This window comes from Chiloscyllium punctatum, chromosome 17 (genome assembly GCF_047496795.1).
Source record: "Chiloscyllium punctatum isolate Juve2018m chromosome 17, sChiPun1.3, whole genome shotgun sequence".
NCBI classification, from domain to species: domain Eukaryota; kingdom Metazoa; phylum Chordata; class Chondrichthyes; order Orectolobiformes; family Hemiscylliidae; genus Chiloscyllium; species Chiloscyllium punctatum.
In genome coordinates, this window is record NC_092755.1 from 84,409,235 (window position 1) to 84,432,334 (window position 23,100).

Sequence of the window (23,100 nt, forward strand, 5' to 3'; positions counted from 1 at the left end):
TTATCGCTGGAACCATTTTAAAATAGCTCTTCTCCAAACTTTGACAGTCTTCATTTGAAATGGCAAACAGAGCTGTACACAATACTCCAGTTGAAATTTAACTAGTGTCTGATACAAATTCATCATAACTTCCCTGTTCTTATCACTTATAACCCTTATTAACAAAGCTGAAAATACTGTGCACTTTATTAACAGTTCCAACATCCTGCCACCTTTAATGATTTATGTATATTAACACGAGTCTCTCTGCTCCTGCACACCCTTTATAATATTAGTTATTTCTCCGAATCTGCGAGGGCTCTGTTTCTGAGAACCCTCACGAATGATGAATTTTGCACGTGGTTAAAGTGCTCAAAAACACAATGGATGTGATTTTTGCCCACAGATATTGATTTGTTACTTATTTCACATGGATAGGTGAACGTGATTTTGTGAAGAGCATTTATTATATTATTTCATACTGTGCCATGTACTTTGTATCAAGGTGCCACATTTACCTCTTCTCCACATGAATTCCACCTAACCACCCACTTTCCCAGCTTTTCTCCTTTTGGAGTTTTACACTGTCCTCCTCAAAGTTTAAAATATTTTCAAGCTTTGTTGTTATGCACAAACTTTGATTTTGTTCCCTGTACACCAATATAGAGACCACCTGATGAAGGAACAGCACTCCGAAAGCTAGTGCTTCCAATTAAACCTGTTGGACTATAACCTGGTCTTGCGTGGTTTTTAATTTTGTACACCCCAGTCCAACACCAGCATCTCCAAGTCATTAGATCATTTGTACATATCAGGAAAAGTAGAGGTCCCATACTGATCCCTGGGTAACTCCCCAACAAACCTTCCTGCTGCCCCAAAAATAACTTCGCGCTATTTCATACCCCTTTGCCAATTTTGTATCCATGTTGCTACAGTACTTTTTATTCAAATCTCTTCAAATCTGTTGTATGGACCTGTATCAAAAGCCCTATAGAAGTCCATGTACACCATTTCAACAGCCTTCCCTTCATCAATCCCATGTTACCTCTTCAAAAGAACTCTGCTATATCAATCGAGGAGAAAGTGAGGACTGCAGATGCTGGAGATGAGAGCTGAAAATATGTTGCTGGAAAAGCGCAGGTCAGGCAGCATCCAAGGAACAGGAGAATCGACATTTCGGGCATGAGCCCTTCTTCAGGAATCATACCCGAAATGTCGATTCTCCTGCTCCTTGGATGCTGCCTGACCTGCTGCGCTTTTTCAGCAACACATTCTCTTCTGTATCAATCCCCAACATTCCAATTGACTATTTGTTCTCTCATTCAACTGTTTTTCAAAGTTCCCCACAATTTAAGTTAAATTGACTAGTCTGCAAATGCTGAGCTGATCCTCAAAGGGTCTAATGTTTGCAATTCTCTGATCACTCTAAAATCAATGAAGATCGACAAAATTGCTGTAATTTGCACTCTAATTTCCTTCAGCATCTTGGGAAGCATTTCATCTGGAGTTGATGATTTATCAACTTCAAGTACCATTGGAGATCAGAGCAACAGAAATTGTTGGAGGTTGAAAACCAAATGCTTTACACACTCAATACCAGCAGCAATTGACACTGAGAATTTACAGCAAACCCCTATAATTCTATTCTTAAAACTCCAAGGGCCTTATACATTATGATTTCATTTTTGCATAATCACCATTGCTCTAAGATTAGTGCTCACCTTATCAAGTTATACACATAGTGACCGAAGCTACATTTCACTGACAATAAAGTGGGTTTTTCCAATGCAAAGTATTGTTTTAAAACAACGTGTAGTTGTGGTTGGTTACTCTCTTCAATAGAGGCAAATGAATTAGAAACAGCTTCAAAATAAAATGCAAAACACACTCACAGGAGGCGGCTTACCGCATTCAAAGAAATTGTAAACAGGGCGAACTTTCAGGACCCTTTGCATATATTCGTGCAGTATGCAGACTTCTGATTTCCCATTTGGATTAATGACAAACTCTATGACAACAAAAAAAAAGGAGAAAACTAATTTTGATTTAATCCAAAGAAAGCTTCAATTGCAAGTAGTTTTAGATCCTTGCAGATGGCACTCAATACTAAATATTAAAATTTCATAACTACTATGCAGTCATCCAGATTAAGTACCATCACTAAATAAATCATTCATTCATTGCTTACGAAATAAATCATAAACTGGACTCATGTCTTCAACCAAATTTCCATTTAATAGTCAATCCAGTAATGACAATGAATGCAATTGATAAGCACATACATTTCAAGGCATTTCATTTTTAATTTTTATGGTTAATTACATCTATTTTATAGCTCAACTTTTCCCTGTCAAAGTCATTTTTATTTTCTAGGCAACACCATTTTATTGCTATGTAAAAACAAATTGCTGTTGCTCTGCTAATAGACGTCCAATTGAAAGGTAAAGAACCTATCAATAAGGCAAATTGAATACTACAAAACACAAGTAAGTAAATCAATAACTGGAGGATCTGACATGTTTAGGACATAGGTGAGGCTACTACTCAAGTGCAATGCATTGATTTTGCCAGTATGCAAAAAAAAAGAGACAGATATGCAGGAGGATCTCTTAATTCTTGGGAAAGCCTTCAAGAAAGTGATAGTGAGCCATACTCTTGAATGTTGCAGTCTATGTGGTTTACCTATCCCCACACTGCTGCTAGATAGAAAGGTGGTACTGTCACCAGGCTGGTAATTCAGAACACCAGGTTAATGCTTTCAAAACATGGGGTTGAAACCAATTATGACAAAATGGTGAAATCCGAATTCAATAAAAGCCTGGAACAAAACTCTAGCAAATGACCATCTAAGTACTGACTATCATAGAAAGCCAACTAGTTCACTAATGGTAGGAAAAACACTACGTGTACCTGCTCATGACTCTCCACAATTACGAATGAGCAATAAATACAGTCTGAGCCAGCTACATTCACATGCCACGAACAAACGGTTTCAAAGCTTCAAGGATTTTGAACAACTGACAATGTAAATGCAATATCTTCAAGCCTGAATGGTGCGCAACTTGGATTTTCCACAAACCTTTATTTTTAGTGGTAGAGATTTGGGAAGTCCTATCAAAGGAACTTTGACGACCTTCTGTAATGCCTTGCTGCCTGTATATATTAGTGAAGGAGGGAGTGAATGTTTAAGCTGATGGAAGGGATGTCAATCAAGCAGAGTGCTTTTTCCTGCACACATCAGACTTCTTCAATGTTGCAATAACTCCATTCATCCAGAAAGCATGCTCTTACACTCCTGACTTGTGCTTGTAGATACTGGACAAGTATTGGAGAGTCAGGTGATGAGTCACTTATTCCTGAATTACCAGTGTCCAATTTGGGCTTACAGTCACAATACTGATATGGTTGATACAGTTAAGTTTCTGGTCAATGCTTAAGTCCAGGATGCTAAAATCATGATAATTTGTCGAGTAATACTTGAACGTTAATGGTAAATGCTTAGACTTTCTTGTTGGCGATAGTCATTGCCTCACACTAATTTTATTAGGCATATATGGCATGAAGGTATCACTGGTTGGGTCAGCATTCATTAACCACCCCCAGCTGCACTCAAGAAAATTGTGCAGAGTTGCCTACTTGAACCTCTCAGTCTACTTCCTGTTGGTAGACCCACAATGCCAATAGGGAGGAATTCCAGAATTTTGATCCAGTGAAAGTGGAAAAGGAATTTATTTCCAAGTTAGGATGGTGACTGATTTGTTTAAAAGGGGAAGATGGTGGTGTTCCCATGTACCTGTTGCCTCTGTCTGACTTAAATGGTAGTGGCTGGGGTTTAAAAGGTGCGAAGCAGCCTTGGTGAATGTACTCACTCCTGCTACTGAGCTTCCGTGGTGGAGGGGATGGAGGTTTGTCAATAATGTGCCAATCAAAGCAACCTGCTTTGTCCTGGATGGCGTTAAGCTTGAGTGTTGAAGCTACACTCATCCAGGCAAGCGGACAGTATTCATTCATACTGACTTGTGCTTTGGCACACAAGCTTTGGGGAGTGAAATGGTGAGTTACTCACTGAAGTAGTACTAGTCTCTTGTGCTCTTGCAGCCCAAGGATAGTCAACATGGATTTGTGCATGGGAAATCATGTCTCACAAACTTGATTGAGTTTTTTGAAGAAGTAACAAAGAAGATTAAGGAGGGCAGAGCAGTAAATGTGATCTATATGGACTTCAGTAAGGCTCCCCATGGCAGACTGATTAGCAAGGTTAGATCTCATGGAATACAGGGAGAACTAGCCATTTGGATACAGAACTGGCTCAAAAGTAGAAGACAGAGGGTGGTGGTGGAAGGTTGTTTTTCAGACGGGAGGCCTGTGACCAGTGGAGTGCCACAAGGATCGGTGCTGGGTCCTCTACTTTTTGTCATTTACATAAATGATTTGGATGCGAGCATAAGAGGTACAATTAGTAAGTTTGCAGATGGCACCAAAATTAGAGGTGTAGTGGACAGTGAAGAGGGTTACCTCAGATTACAACAGGATTGGGACCAGAGGTGCTGAGAAGCGGCAGATAGAGTTTAATTCAGATAAATGCGAGGTGCTGCATTTTGGGAAAGCAAATCTTGTACACTTAATGGTAAGGTCCTAGGGAGTGTTGCTGAACAAAGAGACCTTGGAGTGCAGGCTCATAGCTCCTTGAAAGTGGAGTCGCAGGTAGATAGGATAGTGAAGGCAGCGTTTGGTATGCTTTCCTTTATTGGTCAGAGTATGGAGTACAGTAGTTGGGAGGTCATGTTACAGCTGTACAGGACATTGGTTAGGTTACTGTTGGAATATTGCGTGGAATTCTGGTTTCCTTCCTATCAGAAAGATGTTGTGAAACTTGAAAGGGTTCAGAAAAGATTTACAAGGACGTTGCCAGGGTTGGAGGATTTGAGCTACAGGGGGAGGCTGAACAGGCTGGGGCTGTTTTCCCTGGAGCGGAGGCTGAGGGGTGACCTTATAGAGGTTTACACAATTATGAGGGGCATGGATAGGATAAATAGACAAAGTCTTTTTCCTGGGATCAAGGCATAAGTTTAGGGTGAGAGGGGGAAAGATATAAAAGAGACCTAAGGGGCAACTATTTCACGCAGAGGGTGGTACATGTATGGAATGAGCTGCCAGAGGATGTGGTGGCGGCTGGTACAATTGTAACATTTAGAAGGCATTTGGATGGGTATATGTAGAGGAGGAAGGGTTGAGAGAGATATGGTCTGGGTGTTGGCAGGTGGGACTAGATTGGGTTGGGATATCTGGTCGGCATGGACGGTTTGGACCGAAGGGTCTGTTTCCATGCTGTACATCTCCATGACTATAAAGTCTTTTACGGTTAATGCCAGAATGCTATTGAATGTCAAGGGCAATGTTAGATTCTCTCTTGCTGGAGATGGTCATTGCCTGGCACTTGTGTGGCCATTATGTTGCTTGTCACTTGTCAGCCCAAACCCAATGTTCAGGTCTTGCTGCATTTGGAAATGGACCGCTTCAGGATCTGAGTGGTCATAAATTGTGCTGAACATAGAAACGGAGACGCTTGTTGATGATTGATTGACCTTAGTCAGTGACCTTCCTTCCATCCTAAGTGGCTGAAGATGCTTGGACCTAGGACTCTACTTGGAGGGACTCCTGCAACAATGTCCTGGAGAGTGTTGGAGGCCAGTCATTAACTACAAACCTCTTCCTTTATGGCATGTATAACTCCAAATGTCTTCCCTAACGATACTATTGCCACTGATCTTTTCATCCACTTGACCAATGATTCAAATTGGGCTGAATGGGTTGGTCATTGGCTGGATTAGATTTTTGCTTGGATTTTCACGGACAGGAAATACTAAGAAAAGTTTCAACGTTGCCAGGTAAATCCCAGCGCTGCATCGATACTTGAACAGCTTATGATAAATTGCAGAACAAAATTATACCTGTCTTCAGTAGAAGGACTGGATTATAATTGGGACCAACAATCTTTTGTGGTATCCAGTACACTCAACCCTTTCTTAAAGACATGTAGAATGGACTGAACTGGTTTAATACTAGCTTCTGAAATGGTTTGGATGTCCAAGCTGACAAAGATGGATCACCTACTTGGCAGTTCTGGCTGAAGATGGTTATTTATGGGTAAATAGATTTTTCTCAAGTTCTCAGATACTCAACCAGAGCATACACTGAAGCAGTCAAAAGGTCTGAAGCGAACTTTTGATACCACTGCTTCCCAACCTCTCCCTTGAATGGTGTGGCCCTAATTCTCAGCCAATTCCCGCTAATTCTAGAATCCCCAACCTATGGAAGTGTGAAAGTAGTTTATCTTTATCTACCCTGCTGTTTCCTGTTAACTACTTGAAGACTTCAATCAAATCATCCCTTAACCATCCAAATTCAACAGAATCTTGAATTCCTCCTCATAACTGAACCCTTGAAGTTCGGGTATCATTCCTGTAAACGTACATTGTACTCCCTCCAAAGCCAACATATCCTTCCTCATGTGTTTCCCAAAGTGCTCCAAGTGGAATCTAACCAAGGCTTTACAGAAGTCCAGTCTAACTTTTGCATCCTTTTATTGCAATCCTCTAATGCTAGCATTCTATTAGCTTTCTTGATAAGTTTATGCACCTGTTATAACATTTTAAAAATCTTTCCACTTGAATGTCCAAGTTGTTTTGGGCATTTAACTTCAAATCATCTAGAAAATACCTTGATCTATCCTTTTTCAGGCCAAAATGGACGACCATGTTTGTGGAAGAATAATAAGATCACAGAAGCTACAATAAGAAATTGGTCCTCAAGTCTCAATATGTGAACTTATAATCAAGCTTGTATACTATTTTCTTTGCAATCACAAAAGTTCAAGTTCACTTTCTGAAAGATTCTGCAAGCATAATTCAAACAGCTCACATTAGATGATGGTGGAATGTTTACATGTTGCTTTTACCTTTTTTTGTGGGTGCATCCTGAACAGAGAGAGTAATGAGTTTTTGATTGGCTGGCAAAATTGGCCGCTCAGCTTCTGCCTGCTTCCGCTTCATCTCCCGGTTAAACTGACGGCGTTCAGCCCAGGTCCGAAATTTCTTCACAGTGACTTGTTCAAAATCAAAGCGTTTTTCCAAGTATTTTTTAAATTCCTCAAGAGCTGGAAGACAGATTTTTATTACATAATAAAATGCAATGTGAACAGTACAAATCCAAGTTTATGGTACTTTTCTAGACTAACAGCCCCAAGATACACCTTTGGACTTGAAAATAAATCATGCATAAAATATAAACTTCCTTGAGGTTTACTTGCACTACTTAATGATAATTGTTTAGGCTAGCTAACAATAATGGAAATTATTTTGAAATGGGAAGATTACCAATGAGGTTATGAACATGGATTTTCAAACAGGCTTCAGAAACCAGGCGCAGTTGGAAGAAACTAGTCCACTCAGTCAGTTGCGCTACTGTTAAATATGAAACTTCAGAAACAAAGCTGCGCATTTATATTTCAGCTGGCCAACCAACCAGGTAACATGACGACTTTCAGTACAACATATCATTCATGGTGACAATATGGGATCTTATCCAATCTCACAATATAAGGGGATAGGAGGTCAAGAGCACAGGCTTCCATTGCTAAAAGAATTTCCATTTAGGACCAAGGATGTATTGATGCATCTCGGTGAAACTGTATCTGGAATATTGAGCCAAGTTTTAGTCTCCTTACCTAGGAAAATATGTATTTGCCACCAAAGGAGCTCAGCAAAAGGTCAATACGGCTGATTTCTTGGATGGCATATTTCTCATATGGAGGAGAGATAAGGTCAATTAGTCCTGTATTCATTGGAATTTAAAGGATTAACAGAGAAATTCATTGAAACATATACAATTCTGAAAGGGCTGGACAGACAGTATGCAAGGTAGACCATGTAAGACTGAGGTGAGAAGAAATTTCTTCACTTGGAAGATGGTGAACCTACGGAATTTTCTTTTGCATAAGGTAGTGGAGGTCAAAAAAGAGATAGATTTCTAGGGATTAAAGTCATCAAGGAGAATGAGGAGAGAGTGTGGAGTTAACAAAGTCAGGATGATCATATTAAATGGAAAGGCTCAATGAGCCAAAAGTCTACACTAGTTATTATTTTCCGTCTTTCCATAAGTGTAATGATAAGTGCAATGTTAAAAACATAATTTGAGGGATAGTGCAACATTTTAAAATACGCTGAACCTCAGGCATGTCATCAAGGGACAGCACAATTTGGACTTGACAGCACCCAGAGAAAGGCAGCCTGTATCAAACACAAGTGACTGAGTCATTGCATATTATCTTCATGCAAAGGAAACCCAAATCCTAAAACTGGGAGAAACCTGACAACATGAACACTTTGGCATTGGCACCTTAGAAAGTGAAAAATACCACCAAAAGGCCACCAAATACATTCACACACCCACAAGCTAAATGACACATTAAATGCTGAAACCAGAGAAAAGTTATATTAGAAAAGATCAAGAATTTGCTTACAAATAGATTCTTCTTTGCATACTTCTACTTTAGCCTTCACCTGTCCAAGGGCTCCTGCGGCAACAATTCCACCAGAAGAATCTCTTTCATCTAAGGATTTAGAGCACATCGTACCCGAGCTACTGTGAGGTACTGAATTAGTACTAGAGTCTTGATTAGTGGCAGTGCAGTCTGGTTTCTCATTTATTCCTAAAGACGTGTTTTCACAGTTGTCTGGGGACATTTCACCATTTGTGGTCACTTTCATTATCTCTCCATTACTAGCCAGCTTATTCTGCTCGCTTTCTTCTTGGTCTCTCATCTTCATGTAGTGTAGACAGGGAATGCTGCTCTGTGGAGGATCATGTTTCTACATAGAACAAAAAAAAAACTTTTCACCGACTAATCGGTCAGATATCTAATCTAACAGATGGTTTGGCAATAATAACTGAACGTGTTTGCTGAATAAAACCTATTTGCATGCAAGGACCAAAACAAGGTTGTGATGTGGAGTACCAAAAAGAACCCAGAAAGCAAGCTTGACCATCCTACTTCCATTGCATATCACCTGGCAAACAATTGAGAACAAAGCACCAACAGATTGCATACTGTCAATGAAAGACTGGCAAAGGCAAAAAGATAAGGATAGGAAAATGTAAAACATAACATTCAAGCCAATTTCAATTCGTCTTGGATACCACAAAGCAATTTCTAACAGTACAGTACACAGGTGTTGCATAGGAAGAAGCATGTCCCATAGTGGGGTGTGTACTGTTGAGACAGCAAAGGGAGAGTGACAATAAACAATACAAATCAGGATTATGGAACAAGGGGAAAAAAGGTGTTATGGACCACATTAAATTCCCCAAATTATGTTATGGAGATTGCCTAGACCCTAATTTTTATATCTTTTTTTAAAAGACAAGCTTAAGCGCTCTGTTCCAGGTACGATTTGATTGGTCCACCACTGCGCTAGAATCAAAACAGTTTATCCTTACAAAAAAAAGTTAAAATACAAAAACAAGTAGCAGTATAACTTTACTATATTGAAGTACTTAAGATAATGTATGATTTAACCACTAATCAACTACTGTTCTGGTACAAGCAGCATAACATAACACACACCTTGGCAAAGGCAATTCAGCAACAGAGTTATTATTCTCATGTGCTGTCTCATCCAGTCCAGAAGAAACACCCAATATGCCCCTTTTGATTTTTAAGAGGAAACCGTGATATTAAAAAGAGTTAGCTTGCTCTGCTGACCTGCAGGAAATTGGGTATCCCATGGATAGGGTGGAATGCCTCTGACTTACGGGTAGATTAAGAAATTACATTATCATCTCCTACTTTTCAGAGCCATTTACATGGTAATTTCTTTGCCATTCAGAAGCTATTCACATTATCACCTCCTACTATTTACATTTTCATCCCCTAATCAGAAATCAATAAGAACATTACAGCTGGAATTTGACTACTCCCCTACAGTCACAAAAAAAAGCGAGTTACAACAGATTTGTCCATTAAGGGATGATTTGCATTACATTGTTTCTGGAGATGGTGTGGTCAGTGCATTGTGTCTTAGGTGGCATGTGACTGTGGAGTGGCCTTGTGGGGGTTACTAATAGTGATGTGAAGACTTTGTATAAAGGAAGGACTGTTTCGTTTGTTCAGGGAGAGCTTTTGACATGACTCTGCAAGGTGTTTGCTAAAAGTTCCTCCAGAAAGCTTGTATTGTACTGTGCTTAATAAAATTTTGCTTGTTCACAGAAGTTGGTGTGTTGCAGTTGCATCAAGTGTGCAAGAAGTATCAGAAAAAAGAATCTAACAGAAACCTCGCTGCCTAAGACTTCACTCTAGCAGCAGAGAACTCAAGCTTTTAGTTCCAGCAGCCAACAAAAACCACCAACTGAATGCAAAGCCAAAATCCTTTTGCGTGTGAGAGCCTGACTCCATTCACTCATGATTCTTTTGTCTTACTTAAAAAACCCAAGAAGAACTCAAAGCAATTTATCAACTGCCTGTCTGAAGAAAACATTTTGGCACCACTGTGACCTTTCCAAGAGAAGCAGGACAGAACACATCTTAGTGGCACAGTATTGTCACAAAGGAAAAAAATGTAGCCAAGACAAAAACACAAATGCACAGGTAGTATCAATTACCATCTTAGTAGATAAGAGAACATGTGAAGCATGGGATGAGAAAAAGTTTTTAAGCTTGCTTTCCCAGGATGAAACACCCTACACATGAACCAATCTGCTACTTCCAAAATGAATATATTATTACTGGACCTGATTTGCTGATTGGCAGAAGGGTTTGAAAGAGGAGGACTGGTCACAATAATAAATAAATCACAGCATCCATGTTTGGCACAAGAAACTAAACGTTGATTGTGTGTAAGAAAATAATTCAAATAGTGTCTGCACGTTTCTGGAGAACCACAATTCAATAGGAAGGTCAAAAATAACCTGAGTTTAATCCATGGCCTGAGCAGTCTCAACATAGCCAGAGGAACAATTGGGATAGTGTAAATAAGACTTTCAGATGGGCAGTGTTTGTAACTTGATTACTGAGTAATTTGTTATTTTGGTGGTGGGTTCGTTTATATAACATCAGACAAAGTGCTGCCCAGCTAATCTCTACAAGAAATGGCATAAATGCAAAAAACTCACGAACATTAAGTCAACTTAATTGACATTTTTTTAAAAAATCAACCTGGTCAGAAATGTTCTTAAAAACCTCTGGAGTTGGTGGGTCTTGAACCCAGGCCTCCTGGCTCTAAGATTGCAACACTACCACTATGTCACAAAATCCATTTAAAGCACTAATGGATATGAACTCAGGATCCGACTGTGTACCAGGCAGCTGCTTTAACAAACTAAGCCACGGTGTCACCAAATTTTTACTTAGCCTATTTTTCTCATTAACCTATTGAGAGATGTTATTACACACCTCTGGAGCAAGTGGAACTTGAACCTAAACCTCTAGGTCTAGGGGTAGGGATGCCAACACTGTGCCAACTGAGGGCCTTTCAACTCAAGTGGAGGCATCTACACGACATGGACTACAGCTGTTAATAAATAAGCCAACACTATCATTGCATGACAACAAATATTGGCCTCAGTGATGCCTATGATCTAAGGATATTTCAGTCCCAAAACATCAGTGTAGGACTTCCTCAGGGTAGGGTCTTAGACCCAACCATCTTCAGCTGCTTCAGTGCCCTTTTTGCTCTAAGGTCAGAAATGGGGATGTTTGCTGATGACAGCATGAAGTTCTACACCATTTGCAACTCTTCAGATACTGATGCAGTTCATGTCCACATGCAGTAAGGTTGGTGTTGATAAGTGGCAAGTAACAAACACCACACAATTGCTGGGAAATGATTTTCACCAATGAAAGATATCATTACCCAATCATGTTCAATGGCATTACTATCATCAATTCCCCCACTGTCAACATTCCAAAAATTACCACTGACTAGAAACTGAACAGGACCAGCCATATATGGCTCAAGAGCAAGTCATTAGCAATCAATAACTCACTGTCTCCCTAATGCCTGCCCACCATCTACAAGATAAGAGTCAGAAGTGTGATGGAGTACTCTCCTCTTGCCTGGATGGAGGCTTCAACAGCACTGAAGAAACTCAATACAATCCAGGCCAAATCAGACCACTTGACTGGCACCCCATCCATAACCTTCAGCATTCACTCTCTTCATCAATGCAAAAGGACATCAGGGCGTACTAGTAAAATGAATTAGATTGTAAGGGTTAATTCGGCTTTTCATATTTACAAGAAAAATAAAGACCATGCAACCCCTCATTTTGCCTGAATATAGGATTGTAAATTTGTACTCAGTCTCTGGTGGTCATTTATCGTAACTAACAACATCATCACCTACAAGCTGAATTGTAGTAACTCACCAAGGCACCTTCAATAGCACCTTACAAATCTATGACCTTTATCACCTAGATGGTGAAGGGCAGTAGATTCATGGGAAATTTCACCTCCCGCAAGTTCTCCTTCAAACTACTCACCATCCCAAGGACTGCAGCAATTTAAGAAGACAGCTAAATTAGGAAGGGCAAAAAATGCTAGTTTAGCCAATGATGTTACATTCAATGTACAAATTATGAAAAAAAAAGTGCCACCAGATTCAGTGCATTTCTGGACATAAATTATAGCCTTGATCAGAAATTAAAGCATAAAATTATTTCCATAACATACTACTGAATTTATCTCCTACCCTGATGCTTCCGGTTCCTAAGAAATAAGGTCGTGACCAGGTAACCACTCTGGTTTCTCTGTGCAGGTAAACTGGAATACCAGAATTATGGAATGTCATGATCCAGCCATCAGGAAGGGGTTCACTTGGTGGACGGCCACGATCTATAAAAGGTTAAAACAAATGTAATACCAAGAAAAGCACAAGATGTCATAATTCAATCACAATACAAAGACAGAATGCAGGTTGGAAGGGTGGTCAAAACTAAGGGACTATTTTTAAGATGAGAGGAGAAAGATTAAAAAAAGAATATGAGGGGCAACGTTTTTTTTAAAAAAAGAAAAACAGTGGTTCATATATGGAATGAACTGCCAAAGGAAGTGGTACGCAGCTCCAGTTACAACATTAAATAAACATTTGGATAAGTACATGAATAGGAAAGGTTTGGAGGAAATCTGGACCAAACGCAGGTAAGTGGGACTAGTTTGGTTTGGGAACATGGCTGATGTATGACTGAGCAAACATTGTAGACTGATCACCACCAAGGTCGTCAAAAAAAAACCACACAAGGCTGATGAAACCCAAAAGGAAGTCATAACTGCAATTGCTACTATAAAAAGCATGAAGAATGATTGAATGTAGCCTCCACTATTTTTTGTTGTTGCACAGCCCTTTGTGTATAGTACTTGTTAATTTATCTTTTAATTAGTGCAACAGGAGATTTGGTGGCGGAAGAAAAAGGAATGATCAGAATCCCATTACAACAGAGGCCAAAGAATACTCCTGGATGGACACTAAGTGAAAAACAATTCAGTTTCCCAGATCTAAATGAATCTGGGAATTAAGAAAATAGAGAAAGTTAGAATAAAAGTACACTTCTTGATAAACCCATTTCAGTGCAGTGTTGGCACAAATCCCAGATCAGTGAACCTATTGAACTTCAGACAAGAGAACACCGGTGTCAACATCAAGATTTTGTAAAAATTACTGAATTACCTCAATTTCTGTTCAGTCCAACATCTTCCCCTATTCTGATCAAAGGTCATTCTTACCTGAAGTTGAAGCTCAGAACGGAGGGCAGATATTGCTCTGACGAGGACAATGGGTGAGCAGCATGGAGTTAGAGATATAAAGCATGGAAACAGACCCTTCAGTCCAACTCGCCCATGCTGACCAGATATCGCAACCCAATCTAGTCCCACCTGCCAGCACCGGGCCCATATTCCTCCTATTCATATACCCATCCAAATGCCTCTTAAACATTGCAATTATACCAGCCTCCGCCACTTCCTCTGGCAGCTCATTCCATACATGTACCACCCTCTGTGTCACAGTTGTCCCTTAGGTCTTTTATATCTTTCCCCTCTCACCCTAAACCAATGCCCTCTAACTCTGGACTCCCCCACCTCAGGGAAAATACCTTGCCTATTTACCCTATCCATGCCCCTCAATTTTGTAAACCTCTAAAAAGGTCAGCCACCAGCCTCCGAAGCTCCAGGGAAAACAGCCCTAGCCTATTCAACTTCCCCCATAGCTCAAATCCTCCATCACTGTCAACATCCTTGCAAATCTTTTCTGAACCCTTTCAAGTTACACATCTTTCATATAGGAAGGAGACCAGAATTACATGCAATACTCCAACAGTTGCCTAACCAACATTCCAGACAGCTGCAACATGATCTTCGAACTCCTATACTCAATACTCTGACCAATAAAGGAAAGCATACCAAACGCCTTCTTCACTATCCTATCGACCTGGGACACCACTTTCAAGGAGCTAAGAACCTGCACTCCAAGGTCTCTGTTCAGCAACACTCCTTAGGACCTTACCATTAAGTGTATAAGTCCTGTTAAGATTTGCTTTCCCAAAATGCAGCACCTTGCATTTATCTAAATTAAATTTCATCTGCCACTCCTCAGCCCATTGGCCCATCTGATCAAGATGCTGTTGTAATCTGACGTAACCTCCTTCGTTGTGCACTTCACCTCCAATTCTGGTATCATCTGCAAACTTACTAACTATACCTCTTAAATAGCGATCACGCACAGTTACTCCAATTGGCAAGAAAAAGCACCCCAGAAGGATTTGCAATGGGGTTGACTATTTATTGCATTTACAAATGTCTTTGATGATGGGCAAGAAAGCCACATTTCCAAGTTTGTGAACAGTAAAAGATAGTTGTCATTTTAAGTCGTCTAGATGGAAGCATAACACTGGATAGTAAAACATTAGGTGAATGAATAAAAATATGGGGGAATTGGATTTTACTAAAGCCAAGTGTGTTTTATATCAGTTCTAACCTAAAAGGATAGTTTCTAAATGGTGAAAGGTTAGAAGCAGGAGACCAAACGAATTGGGTATTCAGCATACAGGCTATTCAAATGTCATGAACATGCAGAGAAAGTAAATTAAAAAAAATTTAATTGAATGAAACGTTTTATATTTAAAAGGACTACTGCATAGGGATTAGAAATCATATAGCTAAACCCAGTTTACAAGGTATGGGAGTGTCCTTGTGGGCATCTCACCTTACAAAGAATGTATTAACCTTGTAAAGAGTGTGGATTGACTAGAATGACACCTGGACTCCAGGAATTAAATTAAGTGAGATTACACAAACTTCAGTGGAATTTGATCAAATGTAAAGTATTAAGTGCTTGATCAAAGTTTGCAAGATGTTAAGAAATTGGGGAATCTAGGACTCTGCGCAAAATCTGGAGGCATAGTTTTCAGGTGCAAAATTGGAAAACACGCCTACACAAAAACGGTGTTAAGAGTTTTGAAACTTGCTTCCACAAACAACAGTTGCTGCCAAGTCAATTGTTCAGTGTATATCATAGGTTGACAGCATTCTGTTAACTCTGCATGCTAATCTTTGGTTATGTAACAAGTCAGCTGCGATCTCACTGAATGAGGGACAGGCTGAAAGGCTTCGCCCTGTTCCTATGTTAGCTCAAAGGACTTTCATCTTCATTAAATCTATTGTACACTATTTCAACCATGGACATAAAACATGGTGAATGAGGTGCTTGTTCTTAAACACTGTCCAGTACCCATTTTAAAGGCGCATTACTAATCTGACATTCCTTTAAGCTTTTAAGCATTGGTTAAATTTGTTTCATCATTTAGTTCTATATGACCTGACAGGAATGAAGGAGGGACTTTACAAACAAAGGACTGTGGATGCTGGAAATCTGAAATAAAACAAAAACAGAGTGCTAAGGAAACACAGAGTCTGGATACACCTGTAGAGAGAAAAACAGAGCCAAATGTTGAGTCCAGTGACCCTTTGTTCTGAAAGACACTGCCAGACCTGTTGCGTTTCTCCAGCACTCTGTTTTTGGGACACTAACATCTTAAGATAATCTTTATACCCAAGAATTTCAAAGTCACTGATGTCAGTTGAGTTTACTTCCATTATCCAACTCTATGACTATAACTTTTCCTTTTCAGAAAGAATCTTAAAATTCAATAGACATTTGCATTTTACAGTAGTATCACAATTAATAAATAACCTCTCAATCAAGATATTGATGAAAAACTGACATATCCAGAGAAATCTCACTAGGATTGGAGACAAACCACAAACTCTTGATAGAATATGCTTCCATCAATAATTGTGCAAATACTGTTGCTCAGCCATAATCCTTAAAAATGCTCAAACTCCAGGTTGACAATTTAATTTGCAGGGTTGGAGTTGGGATGCTAACACACGCAAGAAAAAAAATCAGTAGCAGTTTCACAATTTGTTACCAACAATGATCCCTGTTGAAAATTTTGTCAATGTGAATGGTCCTGAAGAATAAATTAGGGTAATTTGTGACACTCTTCACAGGAAAATCTTTGGCCAATACGACAATACTTGTGAAAAATTGGCATCTTAGCAAGGTCTGACCAGAATCTACTGAGTTGTACGATATCTTCAACAGGTAAAACAAAACCTGTTAGAGTGTGTCATCCACTTACTTTTTAACACAGTTTTAATTTTGGTCATCATTGGCTGCACACTTGTTTCTTCATCAGTCTGGTGGTCACTGTCACCAGTATTCTCCTCTTCTACCCGTTTCCTCTTTCTGGGAGGAGGTAGCACTGCCTCCAGTAGTGCATCAACATCATTATCAAAATCATCCTGTAAAATACAGCATTGAAGGCCATCCCACTATAACAGTATGAAGATTTCTAAATAGGACATTTAAAACACTTTTTAACTCTAGCTGCACTGACACAATTATGTCAATTGGATTATCTTTGTTCCTTTAAACAAAAGGAGTATACGATTTCATACCAAGTTGTACAGTATTAAGTACAAATACTGATCATTCCCCAGATGCCTGAAATAAAGTACATATGTACACTTTAAGCCAAATGTTAAATTTAGAATCTGATATTCCACTGAGGGATAAAGCTGTGGTTCACACAGCAACTATGGATCAATCATTCAAGTGTTCCCACTTTATTTCTGGGCAACTTAAAAGCATTTTTAATTATACAGAAATTACTTTATAACACAAAGAAGGTTGTGAGCAACTTAAACTGCTTTGAAGCTATGAAATGTTATTTAAAAAAAGAAACTCAAAACAATAATAATGTACCTGAATTAATCTGGGTGTGCCCAAATACAAGCTTGTATCTTATCAATCGACTTTGTTACTACAATGACATTAAGTGGGATGCTAGTATTTGAATTGGATGCATTCGACACATACATAAATTTCTTTGCAGGACTAAAATAAGTTATGTATAAAAAATTGGCTTTATAGTTATTTATAAAGTGGGTAAGTTATTTTAAATTGAAACATACACAACACACTGAAGATACAAAAGATACTTGCTGCACACTTCCACTGTCAGAGTTTAAGGTTCCAGCCTGGGCTCGATGCCATCACTGTATTGAGCTTTATCTAATGCTCTGGTCAGTCTTCAGAGTTGGTTCATCCATACACACCTACAGATGGGTGGACACAACTCCGACTAACCAATTCATAGACAAGGGACTGGCATCAGAACTACGCAGCAGTTTGTATTTCTGTTCATCCATTATTGACTGAAGGAGCACAGTTGTGGAAAGAGAAGTGAAGTAGGAATGGAAGGATATTTTTGCACCAAAAAAAAATTAAGACAACTTGCATAGTCATTAAAAAAAAACTTATCAATCATGTGTAAATATAAATATAACTTGTTGCATTGTGGACTGAAATAAATGGACTTTTTGTTTGAAATTTTACCAGCTGGAAAAGTTGTTGATGGTGAAGTGTGCTGGTCATAATGGGCGAGAAAAACACATACAGGGTTCAAAATACTAAACATATTACCTGATGCATGTAAATAGAGGGAACAATTAAAAATCAGTACAACCTCCAAACGTCAACACTTAGGAAACACTGGAGTAGAGAAATATTATTTGCAATTTAATGACAGTCCAATCTTGAATAAGAAAGGTTACATGCATCAGGCAGGAGCGAGGGAGACAGAAAAAAAAAGAAAAAAAGGTAGGGAAGCCATTTATATCACACAAGGAGAAGTCCACGTGCAATAACATGCACGTGAGTATTTTGAACCCTGCTCACATACCTCAAAAGAGTAACTCAGAGCTTCTTCATCGATGCGATCCTGTTGAATGATCATTTCAGATTTGAAACCTGTTCCCTCAATATCATCAGTTTCGAAGTTTTCTGTAAAGTCTTCTAGTTCATCGAGTACTGCAAATTCCACTTTTTTCTCCTGATTGTCTTCAATCTCTTGCTTACTAGTATTTTTACTACAAATACCCCCTGACCCCACTACTTTACTATCAAAAGGAATGCCATGCAAATCTCCATTTATGCTATTGATAAATTCGGTACTTTTCTCACCAGATTCAACACCAGTATAAACTACCTGTCTGTCCTTGCTTTTACTATTATCTGTAAAGACAACTCTAATTTTTACATCTTTGAGTAACTTAATATCAGGGGCAAACTTAGGAACAGCCGGTGCATGACGTGCTGTTCTTGGATTCTGCGGACAGTTTTCCGATACTGTTGTAAATTGACTGTTAAAGGCAGTGGATTCCATCGTAAGAAGCTGGTCTTGGCTGCACGTGTTACAGTCCCCAGCGGGAGTGTCTGAAAGTCCATCACCACCAGAGCCAACGTCCATAACTTCTGCGTCACTGGACATTTGCAGGGGAGGTGGTGGAGGCGGCGGCGCACTTGGAGGAAGAGGTGGGGGACACGGCTGATTCTCCACATTCAGTGGCTCTTTGGGCATAGGTGGCATACTTCCAAACGTCTCCATTTTTCCGAACTTATTAATTCTAAGCTATAAAGAGTCCTAAACAAATTATATCTTCGTCAAATACCCAACTAAGAAATTAAACATATGCCAGTTCAAATAAATTTTCTCAAAAGTTATGGTACTAAGCAAATTTTACAGATGATTCAGTTAAGCTGACTACATTGTTCTTTTCATTAAAGTAGACAGCTTTTAGAATCACTGTCTCAATTATTGGAAATCACAATGTATTCAGCTTAATCAACGCTTGCAATTAGATAGAATTCATCATCTTGAGTCCTTGACACCATCTTCTACTGATCACCACCTGCTGAGAAACAATAAAATGCAATCAATGCTTTCCAACCAAAAAGATTATGCGTAAACTATCAATGAAATTCTAGCTGCCAGAAGAATGCATTGTATTAGTAGAGTACTCAAATTCCCTTCTGTTCTGTTTAAGCTGTTTTCTTAATTCACTCATTCCTGTTTACTTTAACTGAAGCATTAAACAAATGGGTTAACAGCTTTACTGATGCAGTGGAGTAAAACATTTTAAACTAATGCATTAAAGCAATTTTATACAAGTACCCAGTAAAGGTAATTTCAGAGCTGAAAGTTCTAGGTACTGAAGGCACTGGAAAAAGTAGTTTCAAGATTGGTTTTCATTGATTATGTTCTTATTTCTAAATACTCATTGTGTTTTACAGATGCAACTTATTCTCTAGTTTTATTTGATTCTCTGATGAAACCATGATAGCTATTTCAAAAGCAATCTTTCATCATCCAGTGAGTCTAGCTAAATAAGTATCTCAGAATATTACTCCATCCAAATTGATAATTTTATAAAAGGACTTGTACCGGTTACAAGTTATTAATGAAGCAGTAATCAACAAGTCAGCAACTGATTAAGTAACACACATAATAATGCAAAAAAATTATAGAAAAGATGTCTTCACTAACCAAGATATAGAGAATGCTTAATGTCAAGGAGCACATTAATCACAAATTTGATGCAATGAATCAAGCAGTACTGGGTTAAAAATTCAAATTTGCAGAATAGCCAATTTCAGCTGACATTTTAATTTCAATATTAAAAAAACTAGATGATTCCAATACATTTTAACTCAATAGTTTATAATTCTGATGTAGCAAAGAAAAAAAAAGAAAGCATTAGATATTGGTGTAAAGTTATTTCTAATGTAAGAAAATTAGAAGTTTAGTGGCCAGTGAATGTTATATATATTACAAAGAAATCTTGATGAATTGCGTTAATGCTTTAGGAGTGGTAGTTGGAGATTAATTTGGATAAATGTGAAAACAAACAAGGGCAGGACCTATACAATTAAAAGTAGAGATTTGTGTTGGGTTGTAGAACAGAAAGACCTAGGGGCTCAGGTACATAAATCTTTGAAGTTTATGTATGTTGACAACATGGTAAAGGAAATGTTTGGCATGGTTGTCTTCAGTACTCAAACCTGAGTATAGGTGTTGGAACACCATGTTGAGGTTGGTGAGGCCTCTTCTGGAGTACCATGTTCAGTGTGGTCACCATGTTATATGAAGGATATTATTAAGTTGAAGAGGGTTCAGAAAAGATTGACCAGGATGTTAGCAAGAATAGAGGGTTTGACTGATAAAGAAATGCTGGATAGGCTGGGATTTTTTGCACTGGAGTGAAGGAGATTGGATAACGTTATAGAGATTTATAAAGCCATGAGGGGTATAGAAAAGGTGAACAGCAGGTGTCTTCCCCCTAGTTTTGGGGATTTCAAGTCTAGGGGAAATATTGTTAAGTGAGAGGACAAAGTTTTAAAAAAAAGGACATGGGGCAAATTTTTTTTTACACAGTTCGTGTGCGGAATGAACTTCGAGAGGAAGTGGTGGGTGCGGGTACAGTTACAACATTTAGAAGATATTTAGATAAGAACATAACTAGGAAATGTTTGAAGGGATACGGGCCAAGCACTGGCAGGTGTGGAATGGTTTAGTGTGGGTTTATGATCGGCTTGGACCATTATGATTGAACCGAAGGATTCGTTTCCGTGCTGTGTGATTGTATGAAAACGAAAATCCCCTTACTCCCGTCGAAATATTAGCTCCTTGATGCCTTATAAATATCGATCTATCCATAAACTCCAGTACCCTCGCCTTTCAGCGATCTTCGCTGAGGCATTATGACAGGGGAAGCATGATCAGAATCGATGGAAGTCACACAGCAACAGGCCTTTGGTGAGGTTCATTCTTACTCACCCAACGCCAACCCACCAGAGGATTCAGTCAAACAAACAAACCCCTGCACCAACTTACAATGAAACACTGAACCCCGGTATTAACGACCCTTGAGCCTAATTTAAAGTTAAGCGAGGATTGAGAAAGACCCCCCCCGCCAGGCCTGCGTGAGGCCTAGTCTAGACTTCGACAAAAAAAAGTACTTATTTCGTGAAGCTGCTCCTCGAAGATTAACTGCTGTTGAATTGTTAATAATTAAATAAATGGCGCCTTCAAGGCTGCCTTTACGTTAGCTTAGCGCAAAAGAAAACCTACCGTGAAAGCTCATCACATTGATAAACATCAGAGAATTTCATCGCCCTGCCTTCACCCATCAGCTCCGGCATCAGCCGCAGCCTCAGCTCCAACTTCACCAACGCGCATGCACGACACTGATGATTGACGTATCGGGCGACCAATCGGCGGAGGAGGCGGGGCCGCCAGACCGTCAATCATCGGCGGACGGTGGCGGCGACGGCACGCATTCGGCACAGGCTTTGATTGATTTGTTTATGGTCGCAGTCAGCCAATCGGCACCTCGGAGGCCGCGCCGCCCTGGCCTTCAATCACCGCCTTTGCTTTGCCGGACCGTTCCGGCCGGAGCTCACGTCAATCATCGGATCGCTCCGCCCAGCGGCTCCTGGCTCGGCCACTGACCGTCACATGCGCATGCGTCTTACACTTGATTGACAAGCACCATGGCAGTGCGGTGAAACAATTGAGGAAATGAATACTGCCTTTCCCTAGTAAAGATAGCGATTCCTTTTTTAAATATCAAAATGCTTATATTTATTCATTCGGAAGTGTGCACCGGTGTTTGGGAGGGGATGGCAGTCGGTAAACTCAGTTGGTTGATCATGCAGAGTGATGCCAACAGAGGGTGTTAATTCCCACACCGGCTGAGGTTACCATGGTGACACTCAGGTTAAACTACCGCCAGTCATCGCTCTCGCATGAGAGGTAACAGCCCCCATTGGTCGAATACAAATGTGGCGGCCTTACCGTTATCTTGATTAGATTAGATTTCCAACAGTGTGGAAACAGGCCCTTCGACCTAACCAGTCCACACTGACCCTCTGAAGAGTAACCCACGCAGAGCCATTTCCCTCTGACTAATGCTCCTAACACGATAGACAACTTAGCATGGCTAATTCACTTGACCTGCACATCTCTGGACTTGTGGGAGGAAACCAGAGTACCCAGAGGAAACCCACACAGACACAGGGAGAATGTCTGTGTGGAGTTTGCACAGTCTCCAGAGGCTGGAATCAAACCTGGGACCCTGGTGCTGAGGCAGCAGTGCTAACCACTGAGCCGCCATGGCTCTTTGGTATGTTAAATTGGCAATAAATGCTGGCTTATCTCTAACTGTCCCGGAGAAGATGTTGCAGTCCGTTTAGTGCAGGGTCAGTCAAAATACTGTTGGAGAAAAGACTTCCAGGAGTTTGACCTAGGAACACCAAAGGAAGTGACATATTTCTGAGAATACCTAATTTGCGATAAGTTAAGAATCACACAACACTAGGATATACTCCAACAGTTTATTTGGAAGCATTAGGTTTTGGAGTTCTGCTCCTGATGAAACACCTGGACAACCACTTGATGAAAGAGCAGTGCTTCAAAAGCTAGTGCTTCCAAATTAACCTGTTGGACTATCACCTAGTGTTGTGTGATTTTTAAATTTGAGGTAGTGAGGGCTGGAGATCAGAGTTGAGAGTGTTACTAGAAAAGCACAGCAGGTCAGGCAGCATCAGAGGAGCAGGAAAATTGACGTTTCAGGCAAAAGAATTTCTGATGAAAGGCTTTTGCCCGTAACATCAATTTTCCTGCTCCTTGGATGCTGCCTGACCTGCTATACATTTCCAGCACCAC

General features: G+C 39.7%; 1 protein-coding gene across 3 annotated transcripts in view; it reads right to left on the minus strand.

The window, feature by feature from the left end:
• The window catches only part of dgcr8 (DGCR8 microprocessor complex subunit), a 43,783-nt gene extending 22,172 nt beyond the window's left edge, over window positions 1–21,611 (minus strand). For 2 of the 3 annotated variants that reach the window (XM_072587749.1, XM_072587747.1), the window contains exons 1-7: window positions 21,505–21,611; window positions 18,277–19,285; window positions 16,672–16,834; window positions 12,726–12,868; window positions 8,501–8,849; window positions 6,938–7,135; window positions 1,886–1,987 (exon numbers count right to left, since the gene is read on the minus strand). In XM_072587749.1, the coding sequence (XP_072443850.1) occupies window positions 1,886–1,987; window positions 6,938–7,135; window positions 8,501–8,849; window positions 12,726–12,868; window positions 16,672–16,834; window positions 18,277–18,981 (1,660 nt within the window). In that variant the 5' untranslated portion in view covers window positions 18,982–19,285; window positions 21,505–21,611. Of the gene's footprint in view, window positions 1–1,885; window positions 1,988–6,937; window positions 7,136–8,500; window positions 8,850–12,725; window positions 12,869–16,671; window positions 16,835–18,276; window positions 19,289–21,504 lie in introns of all 3 variants that reach the window. The other variant, XM_072587748.1, reaches the window with a different exon arrangement.
• Between the last annotated feature and the right edge of the window lie 1,489 nt (window positions 21,612–23,100).